A 16,711-nucleotide genomic window follows, 5' to 3' on the forward strand; every position below is an offset into this window, starting at 1 on the left:
CCCTCCCTCCCTCCCCTCTCGTCTCCCTCCCGTCTCCCTCCCTCCCTCCCTCTCGCCACGTCTCCCTCCTGTCTCCCCCTCCCTCCCTCGCCCGTCTCCCCCCTCCCTCCCTCTCGCCACGTCTCCCTCCCCTCCCTCCCCTCTCGCCACGTCTCCCTCCCTCCCTCCCTCTCCCTCCCGTCCCTCCCTCTCCACGTCTCCCTCCCTCCCTCCCTCTCCACTCCCTCCCTCCTCTCCCGTCTCCCTCCTCCCTCTCCCTCCCCCTCCCTCTCGCCACGTCTCCCTCCCTCCCTCCCCTCTCGCCACGTCTCCCCTCCCTCTCCCCTCCCTCTCGCCACGTCTCCCTCCCTCCCTCTCGCCACGTCTCTCCCTCCCCTCGCCACGTCTCCCCTCCCTCTCTCCTCTCGCCTCGTCTCCTCCCCCTCCCTCTCGCCCGTCTCCCTCCCCTCCGTCTCGCCACGTCTCCTCTCCCTCCCCGTCTCCCTCCCTCCCTCTCGCCACGTCTCCCTCCCTCCCTCTCGCCCGTCTCCCTCCCTCCCTCCCTCTCGCCACGTCTCCCCTCCCTCCCTCTCGTCACGTCTCCCCCTCCCTGTCTCCCTCCCTCTCGCCACGTCTCCCTCCTGTCTCCCTCCCTCTCGCCCGTCTCCCTCCCTCCCTCTCGCCCGTCTCCCTCCCCTCCCTCCCTCTCGCCACGTCTCCTCCCTCCCTCCCCTGTCTCCTCCCCCTCCTCTCCCACGTCTCCCTCCCTGTCTCCCTCTCGCCACGTCTCCCTCCCTGTCTCCCTCTCGCCACGTCTCCCTCCCTCCCTCCCTCTCGCCACGTCTCCCTCCCTCCCTCTCGCCACGTCTCCCTCCCTGTCTCCCTCTCGCCACGTCTCCCTCCCTCCCTCCCTGTCTCCTCCCCCTCCCCTCCCTCCCTCGCCCGTCTCCCTCCCTGTCTCCCTCCCTCCCTCCCTCGCCACGTCTCCCTCCCTCCCTCCCTCTCGCCACGTCTCCCTCCCTGTCTCCCTCTCGCCACGTCTCCCTCCCTGTCTCCCTCTCGTCACGTCTCCCTCCCTCCCTCCTCTCCCCTCCGTCCCCTCTCCCTGTCTCCCTCCCTCCCTCCCTCTCGCCACGTCTCCCTCCCTGTCTCCCTCCTGTCTCTCCCTCCCTCTCGTCTCCTCCTCCCTCCCCTGTCTCCCTCCCTCCCTCCCTCTCGTCACGTCTCCCTCCCTCCCTCCCTCTCGCCCTGTCTCCCTCCCTCTCGTCACGTCCCTCCCTCCCCCCGTCTCCCTCCCTCTCGCCACGTCTCCCTCCCTGTCTCCCTCTCGCCACGTCTCCCTCCCTCCCTCCTCTCGCCACGTCTCCCTCCCTGTCTCCCTCCCCTCCCTCCCTCTCGTCACGTCTCCCTCCCTCCCTCCCCTCTCGTCACGTCTCCCTCCCTCCCTCTCGTCACGTCTCCCTCCCCCTGTCTCCCTCTCCTCCCTCCGTCTCCCTCCCTGTCTCCCTCTCGTCACGTCTCCCTCCCTCCCTCCTCTCGCCACGTCTCCCTCCCTCCCTCTCGCCACGTCTCCCTCCCTGTCTCCCTCTCGCCCGTCTCGTCCTCCCCTCCCTCCCTCCCTCCTCCCTCCTCTCACGTCTCCCTCCCTGTCTCCCTCTCGTCACGTCTCCCTCCCTGTCTCCCTCTCGCCACGTCTCCCTCCCTGTCTCCCTCTCGTCACCTCCCTCCCCCTGTCTCCCTCTCGCCCGTCTCCCTCTCTGTCTCCCTCCCTCCCTCCCTCTCGCCACGTCTCCCTCCCCTCTCCCGTCTCCCTCCCTGTCTCCTCTCACGTCTCCCTCCCTGTCTCCCTCCCCTCTCGCCCGTCTCCCTCCCTCCCTCCCTGTCTCCCTCTCGTCCGTCTCCCTCCCTGTCTCTCTCTCGCCACGTCTCCCTCCGTCTCCCTCCCCTCCCTCCCTCCCTGTCTCCCTCCCTCCCTCTCGCCACGTCTCCCTCCCCCTCCTCCCTCTCGCCACGTCTCCCTCCCTCCCTGTCTCCCTCTCGCCACGTCTCCCTCCCTCCCTCCCTCTCGTCACGTCTCCCTCCCCTCCCTCTCGCCACGTCTCCCTCCCTCCCTCTCGCCACGTCTCCCTCCGTCCCTCCCTCCCTCCCTCCCTCCCTCCCTCTCGCCACGTCTCCCTCCCTCCCTCTCGCCACGTCTCCCTCCCTCCCTCCCTCCCCCCTCGTCACCTCCCTGTCTCCCTCCCTCCCTCCTCCCTCCCTCCCTCTCTCACGTCCCTCCCTCCCTCCCTCTGTCGTCTCCCTCCCTGTCTCCCTCTCGTCTCGTCTCCCGTCTCCCTCTCCTCCCCCTCCCTCTCGTCACGTCTCTCCCTCCCTCCCTCCCTCTCGTCCCGTCTCCCTCCCTGTCTCCCTCTCGTCACGTCTCCCTCCCTCTCCCATCCTCTCGTCCGTCTCCCTCCCTCCCTCTCGTCACGTCTCCCTCCCTGTCTCCCTCTCGTCACGTCTCCCTCCCTCCCTCCCTCTCGTCACGTCTCCCTCCCTGTCTCCCTCTCGTCCCGTCTCCCTCCCTGTCTCCCTCTCGCCACGTCTCCCTCCCTGTCTCCCTCTCGTCACGTCTCCCTCCCTGTCTCCCTCTCACGTCTCCCTCCCTCCTGTCTCCCTCTCGTCACGTCTCCCTCTCCCTCCCTCTCGTCACGTCTCCCTCCTCTCCCTCTCACGTCTCCCTCCCTGTCTCCCTCTCGTCACGTCTCCCTCCCTGTCTCCCTCTCGTCACGTCCCTCCCTCCCTCCCTGTCTCCTCTCGTCACGTCTCCCTCCCTGTCTCCCTCTCGCCTCCGTCTCCCTCCCTGTCTCTCCTGTCTCCCTCCCTCCCTCTCGCCACGTCTCCCTCCCTCCCTCCCTCTCGCCACGTCTCCCTCCCTGTCTCCCTCTCGCCACGTCTCCCTCCCTGTCTCCCTCTCGTCACGTCTCCCTCCCTCCCTCTCGCCACGTCTCCCTCCCTCCCTCTCGCCACGTCTCCCTCCCTCCCTCCCTCCCTCCCTCTCGCCACGTCTCCCTCCCTCCCTCTCGCCACGTCTCCCTCCCTCCCTCCCTCCCTCCCTCGTCCACGTCTCCCTCCCTCCCTCTCGCTCACGTCTCCCTCCCTCCCTCTCGCCACGTCTCCCTGTCTCCCTCTCGCCACGTCTCCCTCCCTCCCTCCCTCTCGCCCCTCTCCCCTCCTCCCTCCCTCCCTCTCGCCACGTCTCCCTCCCTCCTCCCTCCCTCTCGTCACGTCTCCCTCCCTGTCTCCCTCTCGTCCGTCTCCCTCCCTGTCTCCCTCTCGTCACGTCTCCCTCCCTCCCTCCCTCTCGCCACGTCTCCCTCCCCTCCCTCTCGCCACGTCTCTCTCCCTCCCTCTCGCCACGTCTCCTCCCTCCCTCTCGTCACGTCTCCCTCCCTCCCTCTCGCCACGTCTCCCTCCCTGTCTCCCTCTCGCCACGTCTCCCTCCCTCCCTCTCGCCCGTCTCCCTCCCTCCCTCCCTCTCCGCCACGTCTCTCTCCCTCCCTCTCGCCACGTCTCTCTCTCCCTCCCTCTCGCCACGTCTCTCTCCCTCCCTCTCGCCACGTCTCTCTCCCTCCCTCTCGCCACGTCTCTCTCCCTCCCTCTCGCCCGTCTCTCTCTCTCCTCCCTCTCGCCACGTCTCTCTCTCCCTCCTCTCGCTTCGTCTCTCTCCCTCCTCCCTCTCGCCACGTCTCTCTCTCCCTCCCTCTCGCCACGTCTCTCTCCCTCCCTCTCGCCACGTCTCCCTCCCTGTCTCCCTCTCGCCCGTCTCCCTCCCTGTCTCCCTCCCTCCCTGTCTCCCTCCCTCCCTCCCTCTCGCCACGTCTCCCTCCCTCCCTCTCGCCCGTCTCCCTCCCTGTCTCCCTCCCTCCCTCCCTCTCGCCACGTCTCCCTCCCTGTCTCCCTCCCTCCCTCCCTCTCGCCACGTCTCCCTCCCCGTCTCCCTCTCGCCACGTCTCCCTCCCTCCCTCCCTCTCGCCACGTCTCCCTCCCTCCCTCCCTCTCGCCACGTCTCCTCCCTGTCTCCCTCCCTCCCTGTCTCCCTCCCTCCCTCCCTCTCGCCACGTCTCCCTCCCTGTCTCCCTCTCGCCACGTCTCCTCCCTGTCTCCCCTCGTCGCCACGTCTCCTCTCCTCCCTCCCTCTCGCCACGTCTCCCTCCCTCCTCCCTCTCGCCACGTCTCCCTCCCTCCCTCTCGTCACGTCTCCCTCCCTCCCTCTCGTCCACGTCTCCCTCCCTCCCTCCCTCTCGCCACGTCTCCTCCCTGTCTCCCTCCCTCTCGTCACGTCTCCCTCCCTCCCTCCCTCTCGCTACGTCTCCCTCCCTCCCTCCCTCTCGTCCGTCTCCCTCCCTCCCTCCCTCTCGTCACGTCTCCCTCCCTCCCTCTCGTCACGTCTCCCTCCCTCCCTCGCCCGTCTCCCTCCCTCCCTCCCTCTCGTCACGTCTCCCTCCCTCTTGCCACGTCTCCCTCCTCCCTCCCTCCCTCCCTCTCGTCACGTCTCCCTCCCTCCCTCCCTCTCGTCACGTCTCCCTCCCTCCCTCCCTCTCGCCACGTCTCTCCCTCCCTCCCTCTCGTCACGTCTCCCTCCCTCCCTCCCTCCCTCTCGTCACGTCTCCCTCCCTCCCTCCCTCTCTCTCACGTCTCCCTCCCTCCCTCCCTCTCGCCACGTCTCCCTCCCTCCCTCTCGCCACGTCTCCCTCCCTCCCTCCCTCTCGTCACGTCTCCCTCCCTCCCTCCCTCTCGTCACGTCTCCCTCCCTCCCTCCCTCTCGTCACGTCTCCCTCCCTCCCTCCCCCTCTCACGTCTCCCTCCCTCCCTCTCGTCACGTCTCCCTCCCTGTCTCCCTCTCGTCACGTCTCCTCCCTGTCTCCCTCTCGTCACGTCTCCCTCCCTGTCTCCCTCTCGTCACGTCTCCCTCCCTCCCTCCCTCTCGCCACATCTCCCTCCCTCTCGCCACGTCTCCCTCCCTCCCTGTCTCCCTCTCGCCACGTCTCCCTCCCTCCCTCCCTCTCGCCACGTCTCCCTCCCTCTCGCCACGTCTCTCTCCCTCCCTCTCGCCCGTCTCTCTCCCTCCCTCTCGCCACTTCTCTCTCCCTCCCTCTCGCCACGTCTCTCTCCCTCCCTCTCGCCACGTCTCTCTCCCTCCCTCTCGCCACGTCTCTCTCTCCCTCCCTCTCGCCACGTCTCTCTCCCTCCCTCTCGCCACGTCTCTCTCCCTCCCTCTCGCCACGTCTCCCTCCCTCCCTCTCGCCACGTCTCCCTCCCTCCCTCTCGCCACGTCTCCTCCCTCCCTCCCTCTCGCCACGTCTCTCTCCCTCCCTCTCGCCACGTCTCTCTCCCTCCCTCTCGCCACGTCTCCCTCCCTGTCTCCCTTTCGCCACGTCTCCCTCCCTCCCTCCCTCTCGCCACGTCTCTCTCCCTCCCTCTCGCCACGTCTCTCTCCCTCCCTCCCTCTTGCCACGTCTCCCTCCCTCCCTCCCTCTCGCCACGTCTCCCTCCCTCCCTCTCGCCACGTCTCCCTCAAATCAAATCAAATTGTATTTGTCACATACACATGGTTAGCAGATGTTAATGCGAGTGTAGCGAAATGCTTGTGCTTCTAGTTCCGACAATGCAGTAATAACCAACAAGTAATCTAACTAACAATTCCAAAACTACTGTCTTATACACAGTGTAAGGGGATAAGGAATATGTACATAAGGATATATGAATGAGTGATGGTACAGAGCAGCATACAGTAGATGGTATCGAGTACAGTATATACATATGAGATGAGTATGTAGACAAAGTAAACAAAGTGGCATAGTTAAAGTGGCTAGTGACATAAGGATGCAGTCGATGATCTAGAGTACAGTATATACATATGCATATCAGATGAATAATGTAGGGTAAGTAACATTATATAAGGTAGCATTGTTTAAAGTGGCTAGTGATATATTTACATCATTTCCCATCAATTCCCATTATTAAAGTGGCTGGAGTTGGGTCAGTGTCAATGACAGTGTGTTGGCAGCAGCCACTCAATGTTAGTGGTGGCTGTTTAACAGTCTGATGGCCTTGAGATAGAAGCTGTTTTTCAGTCTCTCGGTCCCAGCTTTGATGCACCTGTACTGACCTCGCCTTCTGGATGATAGCGGAGTGAACAGGCAGTGGCTCGGGTGGTTGATGTCCTTGATGATCTTTATGGCCTTCCTGTAACATCGGGTGGTGTAGGTGTCCTGGAGGGCAGGTAGTTTGCCCCCGGTGATGCGTTGTGCAGACCTCACTACCCTCTGGAGAGCCTTACGGTTGAGGGCGGAGCAGTTGCCGTACCAGGCGGTGATACAGCCCGCCAGGATGCTCTCGATTGTGCATCTGTAGAAGTTTGTGAGTGCTTTTGGTGACAAGCCGAATTTCTTCAGCCTCCTGAGGTTGAAGAGGCGCTGCTGCGCCTTCTTCTCGATGCTGTCTGTGTGAGTGGACCAATTCAGTTTGTCTGTGATGTGTATGCCGAGGAACTTAAAACTTGCTACCCTCTCCACTACCCTCCCTGCCTCCCTCTCGTCACGTCTCCCTCCCTGTCTCCCTCTCGTCACGTCTCCCTCCCTCTCGCCACGTCTCCCTCCCTCCCTCTCGTCACGTCTCCCTGTCTCCCTCTCGTCACGTCTCCCTCCCTGTCTCCCTCTCGTCACGTCTCCCTCCCTCCCTCCCTCTCGCCACGTCTCCCTCCCTCCCTCTCGTCACGTCTCCCTCCCTCCCTCCCTCTCGCCACGTCTCCCTGTCTCCCTCTCGCCACGTCTCCCTGTCTCCCTCTCGTCACGTCTCCCTCCCTCCCTCCCTCTCGCCACGTCTCCCTCCCTCCCTCCCTCTCGCCACGTCTCCCTCCCTCCCTCTCGCCACGTCTCCCTCCCTGTCTCCCTCTCGTCACGTCTCCCTCCCTGTCTCCCTCTCGCCACGTCTCCCTCCCTGTCTCCCTCTCGCCACGTCTCCCTCCCTGTCTCCCTCTCGCCACGTCTCCCTCCCTGTCTCCCTCTCGTCACGTCTCCCTCCCTGTCTCCCTCTCGCCACGTCTCCCTCCCTCCCTCTCGTCACGTCTCCCTGTCTCTCTCTCGTCACGTCTCCCTCCCTGCCTCCCTCTCGCCACGTCTCCCTCCCTGTCTCCCTCTCGTCACGTCTCCCTGTCTCCCTCTCGCCACGTCTCCCTCCCTCCCTCTCGCCACGTCTCCCTCCCTCCCTCTCGCCACGTCTCTCTCCCTGTCCCTCTCGCCACGTCTCCCTCCCTGTCTCCCTCTCGCCACGTCTCCCTCCCTGTCTCCCTCTCGCCACGTCTCTCTCCCTGTCTCCCTCTCGCCACGTCTCCCTCCCTGTCTCCCTCTCGCCACGTCTCCCTCCCTGTCTCCCTCTCGTCACGTCTCCCTGTCTCCCTCTCGTCACGTCTCCCTCCCTGTCTCCCTCTCGTCACGTCTCCCTCCCTGTCTCCCTCTCGTCACGTCTCCCTCCCTCCCTCTCGTCACGTCTCCCTCCCTCCCTCCCTCTCGTCACGTCTCCCTCCCTCCCTCTCGTCACGTCTCCCTCCCTGTCTCCCTCTCGTCACGTCTGTCTCCCTCTCGTCACGTCTCCCTCCCTCCCTCCCTCTCGCCACGTCTCCTCCCTCCTCCCTCTCGTCACGTCTCCTCCCTCCCTCCCTCTCGTCACGTCTCCTCCCTCCCTCCCTCCCTCTCGCCACGTCTCCCTCCCTCTCGCCACGTCTCCCTCCCTCCCTCCCTCCCTCTCGCCACCCTCCCTCCCTCTCGCCACCCTCCCTCCCTCTCGCCTCCCTCCCTCCCTCTCGCCACCCTCCCTCCCTCTCGCCACGTCTCCTCCCTCCCTCCCTCTCGTCACCCTCCCTCTCGCCACGTCACCCTCCCTCCCTCTCGTCTCGTCACCCTCCCTCTCATGATGACCTTTGTCCTCTCCGTCTCCAGACTTGTCTGCGTGAGTCAGACGACAGTGATGAGGAGGACAGTCTGTCAGACCACAGCGAGGACCGTTTCTCAGAGGGCAGCTGGGACAGAGTGGAGCAGAAGGACACAGAGGTCAGCGTTCCTCATAGTCTACTGCAGGTTTCTCTCTCTACTGCTTCTTATATATAACCATACCACAATACCCCACCACCCCAATACCATACCCCAATACCCCACCACCCCAATACCATACCACAATACCCCACCACCCCAATACCATGCCCCACAACCCCCCACCACACCCCAATACCATACCACAATACCCCACCACCCCAATACCATACCCACAATACCCCACCACCCCAATACCATACCCATGCCCCACCCCAATACCCCCCCACCACCCCAATACCATGCCACAATGCCCACCACAATACCATACCCAATGCCCCACCACAAATACCATACCACAATACCCCACCACCCAATACCATACCCCAATGCCCCACCACCCCAATACCATACCCCAATGCCCCACCACCCCAATACCATACCCCAATACCCCACCACCCCAATACCATACCACAATACCCCACCACCCTGCCCCACCACTAATACATACCACAATACCCCACACCAATACCCCAACACCTAACCCCAATACCCCACCACCCAAATACCATACCACAATACCCCACCACCCCCACCCCAATACCATACCACAATACCCCACCACCCCAATACCATACCACAATACCCCCACCACCCCAATACCATACCACAATACCCCACCACCCCAATACCCCCAACACCTAACCCCAATGCCCCACCACCTAGGCCCACCTAGGCCCTAACCCCAATACCCCAACACCTAGCCCCTTAACCCCAATACCCTATCCCAATACCCCACCACCTAGCCCCTAACCCCAATACCCTATCCCAATACCCCACCACCTAGCCCCTAACCCCAATACCCCAACACCTAACCCCAATACCCCACCACCTAACCCCAATACCCCACCACCTAGCCCCTAAATCCAATACCCCAACACCTAACCCCAATACCCCACCACCTAGCCCCTAACCCCAACACCTAGCCCCAATACCCCACCACCTGTCCCCCAATACCAAACCCCAACACCTAGCCCCTAACCCCAATACCCCACCACCCCACTACCATATCCCAATACCCCACCACCTAGCCCCCTAAACCCAATACCCCACCACCTAGCCCCCTAAACCCAATACCCCACCACCCCAATACCTAACCCCTATGCCCCCCACCCCAATACCTAACTCCAATACCCGCCACCTAGCCCCTAACCCCAATACCTAACCCAATACCCCACCACCCCAATACCAAACTCCAATACCCCACCACCTAGCCCCTAACCCCACCACCTAGCCCCCAAACCCCAACACCTAGCCCCTAACCCCAATACCCCACCACCTAGCCCCTTAACCCCAATGCCCCCCCCACACCAATACCTAACCCCAATACCCCCCACCCCAATACCTAACCCCAATGCCCCACCACCTAGCCCCTAACCCCAATACCCCGCCACCTAGCCCCTAACTCCAATACCCCAATACCTAACCCCAATACCCCGCCACCTAGCCCCCTAACCCCAATACCTGACTCCAATACCCCAACACCTAGCCCCAATACCCCACCACCCCAATACCAAACTCCAATACCCCACTACCTAGCCCCTAACCCCACCACCTAGCCCCTAACCCCAACACCTAGCCCCAATACCCTACCTTAATACCTAACCCCAACACCCCACCACCTATCCCCCAATACCCAACACCACCACCTAGCCCCTAATCCCATTATACAACCCCTAATCCTAGCCCCCTAACCCCAATACCCTACCTTAATACCTAACCCCACCACCTAAACCCCTAACCCCACCACCTAAACCCCTAACCCCACCACCTAGCCCCTAACCCCACCACCTAACCCCACCACCTAGCCCCTAACCCCAACACCTAGCCCCAATACTCAACCCCACCACCTAGCCCCCTAACCACAATACCTAAACCCAACACCCCACCACCTAGCCCCTAACCCCACCACCTAGCCCCAATACCCTACCCCAATACCCAACACCACCACCTAGCCCCCTAATCCCATCACCTAGCCCCTAATCCCAATATCCAACCCCAACACCTAGCCCCCTAACCCCAATACGTAACCCCAACACCTAGCCCCCTAACCCCAACACCTAGCTCCAAACCCAACCCTCCACCTAGCCCCTAACCCCTAATCCCACCACCTAGCCCCTAATCCCAAAACCTAGCCCCTAACCCTAATACCCAACCCCTAATCCCAATACCCAACCCCCTAATCCCTAACCCCAACACCTAATCCCAACACCCTACCACCTAACTCCCTAATCCCAACACATAGCCCCCTAACCCCAATACCTAACCCCAACACCTAACCCCTACCTATAACCTTATACTACATTGAACACTACAGCCCCTCCCACTCTCCTTTTACCTTTCTGCCCCAGATACCCATCTGCCGCACACTGTTCTAATGTCTGTGTGTGTGTGTGTGTGTGTGTGTGTGTGTAGGTCACGAGGTGGGTGCCTGATCACATGGCCTCTCATTGTTTCAACTGTGACTGTGAATTCTGGATGGCCAAGAGACGTCATCACTGCAGGTTTGTTAAGCGTCAATCAAGAAGTCGAGATGCCTCTAGATGAGAGATGTCTCTAGATAGGTTGAGAGATGTCTCTAGATAGGATGAGAGATGTCTCTAGATAGGATGAGAGATGTCTCTAGATAGGATGAGAGATGTCTCTAGATAGGATGAGAGATGTACATCTCTAGATAGGATGAGAGATGTCTCTAGATAGGATGAGAGATGTCTCTAGATAGGATGAGAGATGTCTCTAGATAGGATGAGAGATGTCTCTAGATAGGATGAGAGATGTCTCTAGATAGGATGAGAGATGCCTCTAGATGAGAGATGCCTCTAGATGAGAGATGTCTCTAGATAGGATGAGAGATGCCTCTAGATAGGATGAGAGATGCCTCTAGATAGGATGAGAGATGTCTCTAGATAGGTTGAGAGATGTCTCTAGATAGGATGAGAGATGTCTCTAGATAGGATGAGAGATGTCTCTAGATAGGTTGAGAGATGTCTCTAGATAGGATGAGAGATGTCTCTAGATAGGATGAGAGATGTCTCTAGATAGGATGAGAGATGTCTCTAGATAGGATGAGAGATGTCTCTAGATAGGATGAGAGATGCCTCTAGATAGGATGAGAGATGAGATGCCTCTAGATAGGATGAGAGATGTCTCTAGATAGGATGAGAGATGTCTCTAGATAGGATGAGAGATGTCTCTAGATAGGATGAGAGATGTCTCTAGATAGGATGAGAGATGCCTCTAGATAGGATGAGAGATGCCTCTAGATGAGAGATGCCTCTAGATGAGAGATGTCTCTAGATAGGATGAGAGATGTCTCTAGATAGGATGAGAGATGTCTCTAGATAGGATGAGAGATGTCTCTAGATAGGATGAGAGATGTCTCTAGATAGGATGAGAGATGTCTCTAGATAGGATGAGAGATGTCTCTAGATAAGAGATGTCTCTAGATAAGAGATGTCCCTGGATAGGATAAGAGATGTCTCTAGATAAGCGATGCTCCTGGATAGGATAAGAGATGTCTCTAGATAAGAGATGCTCCTGGATAGGATAAGAGATGCTCCTGGATAGGAGATCAAAAGTATGCTCCTGTAAAGTGTAGGATACTAAACATAGTCCATACTTTCAACACTCAGCAGATATTATACCGAACCTACTGGGAATTTGAGATTTTAAAAAGCACTTAGCTGCACGAACGACAGCTCCTGTTTTGCCTAAAAGTTTTTAAAAAATATATATATACACAGTGCCTTGCGAAAGTATTCGGCCCCCTTGAACTTTGCGACCTTTTGCCACATTTCAGGCTTCAAACATAAAGATATAAAACTGTATTTTTTTGTGAAGAATCAACAACAAGTGGGACACAATCATGAAGTGGAACGACATTTATTGGATATTTCAAACTTTTTTAACAAATCAAAAACTGAAAAATTGGGCGTGCAAAATTATTCAGCCCCCTTAAGTTAATACTTTGTTGCGCCACCTTTTGCTGCGATTACAGCTGTAAGTCGCTTGGGGTATGTCTCTATCAGTTTTGCACATCGAGAGACTGAATTTCTTTCCCATTCCTCCTTGCAAAACAGCTCGAGCTCAGTGAGGTTGGATGGAGAGCATTTGTGAACAGCAGTTTTCAGTTCTTTCCACAGATTCTCGATTGGATTCAGGTCTGGACTTTGACTTGGCCATTCTAACACCTGGATATGTTTATTTTTGAACCATTCCATTGTAGATTTTGCTTTATGTTTTGGATCATTGTCTTGTTGGAAGACAAATCTCCGTCCCAGTCTCAGGTCTTTTGCAGACTCCATCAGGTTCTCTTCCAGAATGGTCCTGTATTTGGCTCCATCCATCTTCCCATCAATTTTAACCATCTTCCCTGTCCCTGCTGAAGAAAAGCAGGCCCAAACCATGATGCTGCCACCACCATGTTTGACAGTGGGGATGGTGTGTTCAGGGTGATGAGCTGTGTTGCTTTTACGCCAAACATAACGTTTTGCATTGTTGCCAAAAAGTTCAACTTTGGTTTCATCTGACCAGAGCACCTTCTTCCACATGTTTGGTGTGTCTCCCAGGTGGCTTGTGGCAAACTTTAAATGACACTTTTTATGGATATCTTTAAGAAATGGCTTTCTTCTTGCCACTCTTCCATAAAGGCCAGATTTGTGCAATATACGACTGATTGTTGTCCTATGGACAGAGTCTCCCACCTCAGCTGTAGATCTCTGCAGTTCATCCAGAGTGATCATGGGCCTCTTGGCTGCATCTCTGATCAGTCTTCTCCTTGTATGAGCTGAAAGTTTAGAGGGACGGCCAGGTCTTGGTAGATTTGCAGTGGTCTGATACTCCTTCCATTTCAATATTATCGCTTGCACAGTGCTCCTTGGGATGTTTAAAGCTTGGGAAATCTTTTTGTATCCAAACCGGCTTTAAACTTCTTCACAACAGTATCTCGGATCTGCCTGGTGTGTTCCTTGTTCTTCATGATGCTCTCTGCGCTTTTAACGGACCTCTGAGACTATCACAGTGCAGGTGCATTTATACGGAGACTTGATTACACACAGGTGGATTGTATTTATCATCATTAGTCATTTAGGTCAACATTGGATCATTCAGAGATCCTCACTGAACTTCTGGAGAGAGTTTGCTGCACTGAAAGTAAAGGGGCTGAATAATTTTGCACGCCCAATTTTTCAGTTTTTGATTTGTTAAAAAAGTTTGAAATATCCAATAAATGTCGTTCCACTTCATGATTGTGTCCCACTTGTTGTTGATTCTTCACAAAAAAATACAGTTTTATATCTTTATGTTTGAAGCCTGAAATGTTGCAAAAGGTTGCAAAGTTCAAGGGGGCCGAATACTTTCGCAAGGCACTGTATATATTTTCTAGGGTTTGTTTTACCGACCTTAGTTGAATGTACTCTCTGGATAAGGAGCGTCTGCTAAATGACTCAGTACTGTAGTGTCTCTGGATCAGAGAGTCTGTTAAATGACTCACTACTGTAGTGGCTCTGGATCAGAGAGTCTGTTAAATGACTCACTACTGTAGTGGCTCTGGATCAGAGAGTCTGTTAAATGACTCAGTAGTGTCTCTGGATAAGGAGCGTCTGCTAAATGACTCAGTACTGTAGTGTCTCTTGATCAGAGAGTCTGTTAAATGACTCACTGCTGTAGTGGCTCTGGATCAGAGAGTCTGTTAAATGACTCAGTACTGTAGTGTCTCTGGATAAGAGAGTCTGTTAAATGACTCACTACTGTAGTGGCTCTGGATCAGAGAGTCTGTTAAATGACTCAGTACTGTAGTGGCTCTGGATAAGAGAGGTCTGTTAAAAGACTTAGTAGTGTCTCTGGATAAGAGAGTCTGTTAAATGACTCAGTACTGTAGTGTCTCTGGATCAGAGAGTCTGTTAAATGACTCAGTACTGTAGTGTCTCTGGATCAGAGAGTCTGTTAAATGACTCAGTACTGTAGTGGCTCTGGATCAGAGAGTCTGTTAAATGACTCAGTACTGTAGTGTCTCTGGATCAGAGTCTTTTAAATGACTCAGTACTGTAGTGTCTCTGGATAAGAGAGTCTGTTAAATGACTCAGTACTGTAGTGTCTCTGGATAAGAGAGTCTGTTAAATGACTCAGTACTGTAGTGTCTCTGGATAAGAGAGTCTGTTAAATGACTGAAATGTGAATCTGGTTGACTCTGTCCTCTCACTCTGTCCTCTCACTCTGTCCTCTCACTCTGTCCTCCTCAGGAACTGTGGCAATGTGTTCTGTAAAGACTGCTGCCACCTGAAGCTGCCCATCCCAGACCAGCAGCTGTACGACCCTGTGTTAGTGTGTAACGTGTGCTGTGACCTGCTGCTGGAGGCTAGGAACAGAGAGATCCGCAGCCAGCAGCTCAAGAAGCCCATCGCCACAGCCTCCAGCTGAGAGACCAGAGAGAGAGAGAGAGAGAGAGAGAGAGAGAGACCTTTACTGAATGGCTCAGTCTGGCCTGGCTCGGCTCGGTTCAGTTAGGACCTGGATCAGCACCATCTTGGGTCAGCTTTGGACAGATATGAGCCAAGTGCCCCATTCCCACTACCCTAACATGGTCTGGTCTTGGCTGTGGGGGGGGTGAGAAGGACTTGTTGCTCTGTGGGAGGGAGGCAAAGCTTGAGAATGGAGAGAGGCCATTGACTGCTGGGGATGAGAGACACTGACTGGAGTAGAAGAGGGGATGAGATACTGACTGGAGTAGAAGAGGGGATGAGAGACTGACTGGAGTAGAAGAGGGGATGAGAGACTGACTGGAGTAGAAGAGGGGATGAGACACTGACTGGAGTAGAAGAGGGGATGAGACACTGACTGGAGTAGAAGAGGGGATGAGATACTGACTGGAGTAGAAGAGGGGATGAGAGACTGACTGGAGTAGAAGAGGGGATGAGATACTGACTGGAGTAGAAGAGGGGATGAGAGACTGACTGGAGTAGAAGAGGGGATGAGACACTGACTGGAGTAGAAGAGGGGATGAGACACTGACTGGAGTAGAAGAGGGGATGAGACACTGACTGGAGTAGAAGAGGGGATGAGAGACTGACTGGAGTAGAAGAGGGGATGAGACACTGACTGGAGTAGAAGAGGGGATGAGACACTGACTGGAGTAGAAGAGGGGATGAGACACTGACTGGAGTAGAAGAGGGGATGAGATACTGACTGGAGTAGAAGAGGGGATGAGACACTGACTGGAGTAGAAGAGGGGATGAGAGACTGACTGGAGTAGAAGAGGGGATGAGATACTGACTGGAGTAGAAGAGGGGATGAGAGACTGACTGGAGTAGAAGAGGGGATGAGATACTGACTGGAGTAGAAGAGGGGATGAGAGACTGACTGGAGTAGAAGAGGGGATGGTAGTGAATGAAATGTAGGAGGAAGAGGAGCAGATGTTCTCCCACTGAGTTTAACCCCTTTTGATCAAACACATACAGCTTGGAATGAAGGCTTCAGTGCCCTGTCCTGTCCTGCCCTGTCCTGCCCTGTCCTACCCTGCCCTGCCCTGTCCTGCCCTGTCCTGCCCTGTCCTGCCCTGTCCTGCCCTGCCCTGCCCTGTCCTGCCCTGCCCTGTCCTGCCCTGCCCTGTCCTACCCTGCACTGCCCTGCCCTGTCCTACCCTGTCCTACCCTGCCCTACCCTGCCCTGTCCTGCCCTGTCCTGCCCTGCCCTGTCCTACCCTGTCCTACCCTGCCCTGCCCTGCCCTGCCCTGTCCTGCCCTGCCCTGTCCTACCCTGTCCTGCCCTGCCCTGCCCTGCCCTGTCCTACCCTGCCCTGGGGCTGTTGTCCTCCAGTGGTGCATCATAACCCCCCTGCACCTGTAACCTACTGGGAGATATTCCATCATCTCAACTCCCCCCCACACACACACAACACACACTCTAGTGCACCCGGCACACACCAACAAGCCACTCTGATGCACCCCCACACACACACACAACACACACTCTAGTGCACCCTCACACACACCAACAAGCCACTCTGATGCCCCCTCCCCCCCTCACACACACCAACAAGCCACTCTGATGCACCCCCACACACACACACAACACACACTCTAGTGCACCCGGCACACACCAACAAGCCACTCTGATGCACCCCCCTCACACACACCAACAAGCCACTCTGATGTACCCCCTCCCCCCTCACACACACCAACAAGCCACTCTGATGTACCCCCCACCCCTACTCTCCTCAGAGGACAATCTCTCGCCCTCCTTAATGTGGGGCATTCCAACGCCTTTACCTGTTCTACTGGTGACTTACGACAACTTTAAAAAGCTAAATGCTGCTACATTATCTAAAAGTCTAACTGTTTGTATTATTATTTTGTGCACTACAAGAAATTTGAGACCAAACTCGAGTGGAAGGGAGGAGAGAGAAGAAGAAAAAATTTTGTGTTTACTTGCGGTCGTATCTTTTATTGTGGGGGGGTTGAATGTAAAGCGTTTGAAATTTAAATGGACAAGTCTTAAAGTAACTGGAAGCCTGATGATGATGATAATGATGATGATAATGTCTTTATGTTCATTAGGTCGGTTGTGTACTTGTTCATTCCTGTGAGGTTTATTTAAAATAAAAAAAT

At 56.7% G+C, this 16,711-nt stretch overlaps 1 protein-coding gene across 6 annotated transcripts in view; it reads left to right on the forward strand.

Annotated features, from left to right (window-relative positions):
- Nucleotides 1-16,061, forward strand: part of mtmr4 (myotubularin related protein 4) — a 127,467-nt gene extending 111,406 nt beyond the window's left edge. For 4 of the 6 annotated variants that reach the window (XM_065023961.1, XM_065023960.1, XM_065023963.1 and 1 more), the window contains 3 exons: nucleotides 7,959-8,096; nucleotides 10,524-10,612; nucleotides 14,348-16,061. In XM_065023961.1, coding sequence (XP_064880033.1) covers nucleotides 7,959-8,096; nucleotides 10,524-10,612; nucleotides 14,348-14,525 — 405 coding nt within the window. In that variant the 3' untranslated portion in view covers nucleotides 14,526-16,061. The remainder of the gene's footprint in view (nucleotides 1-7,958; nucleotides 8,097-10,523; nucleotides 10,613-14,347) is intronic. The other 2 variants (XM_065023962.1, XM_065023965.1) reach the window with 1 other exon arrangement.
- Nucleotides 16,062-16,711: the final 650 nt, after the last annotated feature.

The sequence above is a fragment of the Oncorhynchus nerka genome, linkage group LG10 (assembly GCF_034236695.1).
Source record: "Oncorhynchus nerka isolate Pitt River linkage group LG10, Oner_Uvic_2.0, whole genome shotgun sequence".
NCBI lineage: Eukaryota > Metazoa > Chordata > Actinopteri > Salmoniformes > Salmonidae > Oncorhynchus > Oncorhynchus nerka.